The 3,742-nt window shown below is 64.6% G+C and overlaps 1 protein-coding gene across 1 annotated transcript in view; it reads left to right on the forward strand.

Moving 5' to 3' along the window:
- The window catches only part of HUWE1 (HECT, UBA and WWE domain containing 1, E3 ubiquitin protein ligase), a gene marked incomplete at both ends in the record, with an annotated part of 59,243 nt that overhangs the window by 26,430 nt on the left and 29,071 nt on the right, over positions 1-3,742 (forward strand). The window contains 6 exon segments of the mRNA XM_021383316.1: positions 26-254; positions 1,524-1,702; positions 2,597-2,787; positions 2,893-2,968; positions 3,049-3,147; positions 3,598-3,735. Coding sequence (XP_021238991.1) covers positions 26-254; positions 1,524-1,702; positions 2,597-2,787; positions 2,893-2,968; positions 3,049-3,147; positions 3,598-3,735 — 912 coding nt within the window.

Consider the following 3,742-nt stretch of genomic DNA (forward strand, 5'->3'; position numbering starts at 1 on the left):
CCCCCCCCATTTCTCCCCCCGGCAGCCGACATCCCCCCCTCCCCGGGGAACATCCCGGCCACGCACCCCCTCCTGGTGCGCCACGCGGACCACGGCTCGCTGGCGCTGGGGGGGGGCTCGTCGGGGGCCCGCCTGGCGCAGGGGATGGGGCGCAGCCAACGCACGCTGCGCCAGCTCACCGCCAACACCGGCCACACCATCCACGTGCACTACCCCGGCACCCGGCAGCCCAACCCCCCCCTCATCCTGCAGCGGTGAGCCGCCCTTTGGGGGTCCCCCCCCTCCCAGTCACCTGGGGTCACCCTGGTGGCTCCCCCCCCCCATTTCCCTGTGGTGTCACCCCGGTATCCCCTCGTGTCACCCCAGTATCCCCTCGTGTCACCCCGGTGTTCCCTGCTTTCCCCTCGGTGTCACTCCAGTGGCCCTTCTGTCCCCCTTGTGTCACCCTGTGGCTCCTGGTGTCACCCTGGTTTCCCCTCGTGTCACCCTGGTATGCCCTGCTTTCCCCTTGGTGTCACCCTATGTCGCTGTGGTGTCCCCTGCTTTCCCCTCGTATCACTCCGGTGTCCCCTGGTGTCCTCTGCTTTCCTATTGATGTCACCCCAGTTTCCCCTGCTTTCCCCTTGGTGTCACCCTATGTCGCTGTGGTGTCCCCTGCTTTCCCCTCGGTGTCACTCCAGTGGCCATCGGGTCCTCCTTGTGTCACCCTGTGGCTCCTTGTGACACCCTGGTGTCCTTGATTTCCGTATGGTGTCACTTCAGTGTCCCCTCATGTCACTCCAGTGTCCCCTGTTTTCCCCTAGGTGTCAACCCGACTGTTTCTGGTGTCACCTTTGCCCCCCGATTTCCCCTTTTTGTCACCCTGGTGGCCCCTGATTTCCCCTTGGCACCACCCCAGTGCCCCTTACATCCCCCTCATGTCACCTGGTGTCACCTGGTGGCCCCTGGTGGCTCCTGGTGTCACCTTCATGGCCCCTGGGTCCCCTCAGTGCTCCTCATTGTCACCCTGATGTCCTCTCAGTGGCCAGTTGTGTCACCCTGGTGACCCTTGGTAGCTCTTGTGTCTCCTTGATGTCACCCTGGTGGCCCTCAGTGTCACTTTGGTGTCCCTTAGTGTCCCCTGTTATCCCATCAGTGTCCCCTGGAGGTCACTAGGTCCCCTCGGTGGCTCCTGCTGTAACCCTGGTGGTCCTCGGTGGTTCTCATTGTCACCCTGGTGGCCCTCGGTAGCTCCTGGTCTCACCCTTGTGGCCCTCAGTGGTTCCTGCTGTCACCCTGGTGGCCCTCGGTTGTCCTTTGTCCCCTCCCTCCTCCCCTGCCTTGTCCCCATGAGCATCCCTGGTTCCTCTGTTCCCTTCTACCTCAGTCCCCATATCCCAACGTGTGTCCCCTTGTGCCCCTCCCTCCCTCACCCCTCATCCCTACAACCCCTTCTATCCCCAGTGTCCCTTCACCCCCCGTGTGATCACCCCTGGGTCCCCCCGTCCCCGTGTCGTCCCCACATTGTCCCCGTGTCCCCGCAGGCTGCTGGGCCCATCGGCAGCGGCCGACATCCTGCAGCTGAGCAGCAGCCTGCCGCTGCAGAGCCGGGGCCGGGCCCGCCTGCTGGTGGGCAACGAGGACGTGCACATCATCGCCCGCTCCGACGACGAGCTGCTCGACGACTTCTTCCACGAGCAGGGCCCCGCCGGCAGCCAGGCAGGCGAGTGGGGGCGGGGCCACAGGGGGGCGTGGTCACGGGGAGGGGCGTGGTCTCGTAGGGGCGTGGTCAGAGTGGAGGGGGGGTAGGAGGGTTGGGAACCAGGGGTTGGAGGGCAGAAGAATGAATGAATGAGGTGTGGGCGGGGCTAGAGGGTAAGGGGCGTGGCCAGAATCCAGGGGGTGTGGGCATGGTGGGTGTGGTCGGTGGGCGTGGCCACATTGCAGGGGTGGGAATAGGTTGACACGTGGGGGCTGGGGGGCAGAATGAATGGATGGGGGCGGGGCTTGAGTGTAAGGGGCGTGGCCATGCCCCCAGGGGCGTGGTCAAGTGTGTGGTCAGTGGGCGTGGGCAGAATTGGGGGTGGGGTCAGGAGGGGAAGAGCTGGCAACTGGAGGTTGAAGGGCAGAAGAATGAATGGGATGGGGGCGGGGCTAGAGGAAAATGGGCGTGGGCAGCGTCCAGGGGGCGTGGCCTCGATGGGTGTGGTCAGTGGGCGTGGCCAGAGTGGAGGGGTGGGGTCAGGAGAAGAAGGGTCAGCCCCTATGGGGGATGCAGGGCTATAGGAGGAAGGGGAGGGGGCGTGGCCATGATGTAAGGGGCGTGGCCAGATCTTGGGGGCGTGGCCACAGTGGGTGTGGTCAGTGGGCGTGGTCACAAGGGAGGGGCGGGAGCAGATTGACACCTGGGGGTTGGAGGGCTGAATGAATGAATGGATGGAGGCGGGGCTTGAGTGTGGGGGGGCGTGGCCAGAGTCCGGGGGCGGGGCTACTTTGGGTTGTGGCATTGAGGGCCTAAGGGAGAAGGTGCACGGGTTGCTTGGGAGTGGGCGTGGCTTGACCGGGGGGCGTGGCTTCGTGCTGACCACACCCCCTGCCCATGCCCCGCCCCCTGCAGGCACGCTGTCCTCCATCCCCACGGCGCTGACGCGGTGGACGGAGGAGTGCAAAGTGCTGGANGAGCCCCCCGAGGAGGACGCGGAGGCGGCGCAGGCGGAGGCGGCAGACGGTGACATGGACGGGGAGACCGAGGGTGACACGGTGGTGCTGGCAGGGCAGCCCGAGGGGCTCAGCACCCAGGAGATGCAGGTCAGGACCCCCAGCCCCCCCCCTCCCCGCTTCTCATTTCCCCTTCCTTTCTTCCCCCTCCCCAAATTTCCTCTTCTTTCCTCCCTCCCCCCCCCAAAAAAAAAGGTGGAGAATGAACTGGAGGACCTCATCGACGAGCTCCTGGAGCGGGACGGGGCCTCCGGCAACAGCACCATCATTGGTGAGAGCCCCCCCCTCACCATTCCCCGTAAGATTTTTGGGGTGCCCCCCCAGTTTCTCACATCTCCCCTCCCCCCATAGTGAGCCGCTCAGGTGAGGACGAGTCGCAGGAGGACGTGCTGATGGACGAGGCGCCCTCCAACCTCAGCCAGGCCTCCACCCTGCAAGCCAACCGGGAAGGTGAGCGGGTCTGGGAGCACCCCGTGGGGTCTGGGGGCACCCCATGGTGGATTTGGGGATACCCCGTGGGGTTTGGGGGCACCCCATGGTGGATTTGGGGCTACCCACTGGAGTTTGGGGGCCACCCCGTGGTGATTCTCGGGGCCAACCCGTAGGATTGGGGGCACCTGGTGGCATTTTTGGAGCACCCCGTGGTGGTTTAGGGGGGCACCCTATGGGATTGGGGTACCCCATGGGATTTTGGGGCACCCTAGGGGATATGGGGACACTCCATGGCAATTCTGGGGATGCCCCATGGGATTTTGGGGGCACCCTGTGGTGATTTTTGAGACATCCTATGGCGTTTGGGGGGCACCCCATGGCATTTTGGGGATCCCCATGGTTTATTTGGGGACACCATGGATTTTTGGGGTCACCCCGTGGCATTTTGTCCCCTTCGTGCCCCCGAAGACTCGATGAACATCCTGGACCCCGAGGATGAGGAGGAGCACACACAGGAGGAAGACAGCAGCGGCAGCAACGAGGACGAAGACGACAGCCAGGACGAGGAGGAGGAGGAGGAAGAGGAAGATGAGGATGATCAGGTTTGGGGGGG

The sequence above is a fragment of the Numida meleagris genome, unplaced genomic scaffold (genome assembly GCF_002078875.1).
Source record: "Numida meleagris isolate 19003 breed g44 Domestic line unplaced genomic scaffold, NumMel1.0 unplaced_Scaffold363, whole genome shotgun sequence".
Lineage (NCBI taxonomy): Eukaryota > Metazoa > Chordata > Aves > Galliformes > Numididae > Numida > Numida meleagris.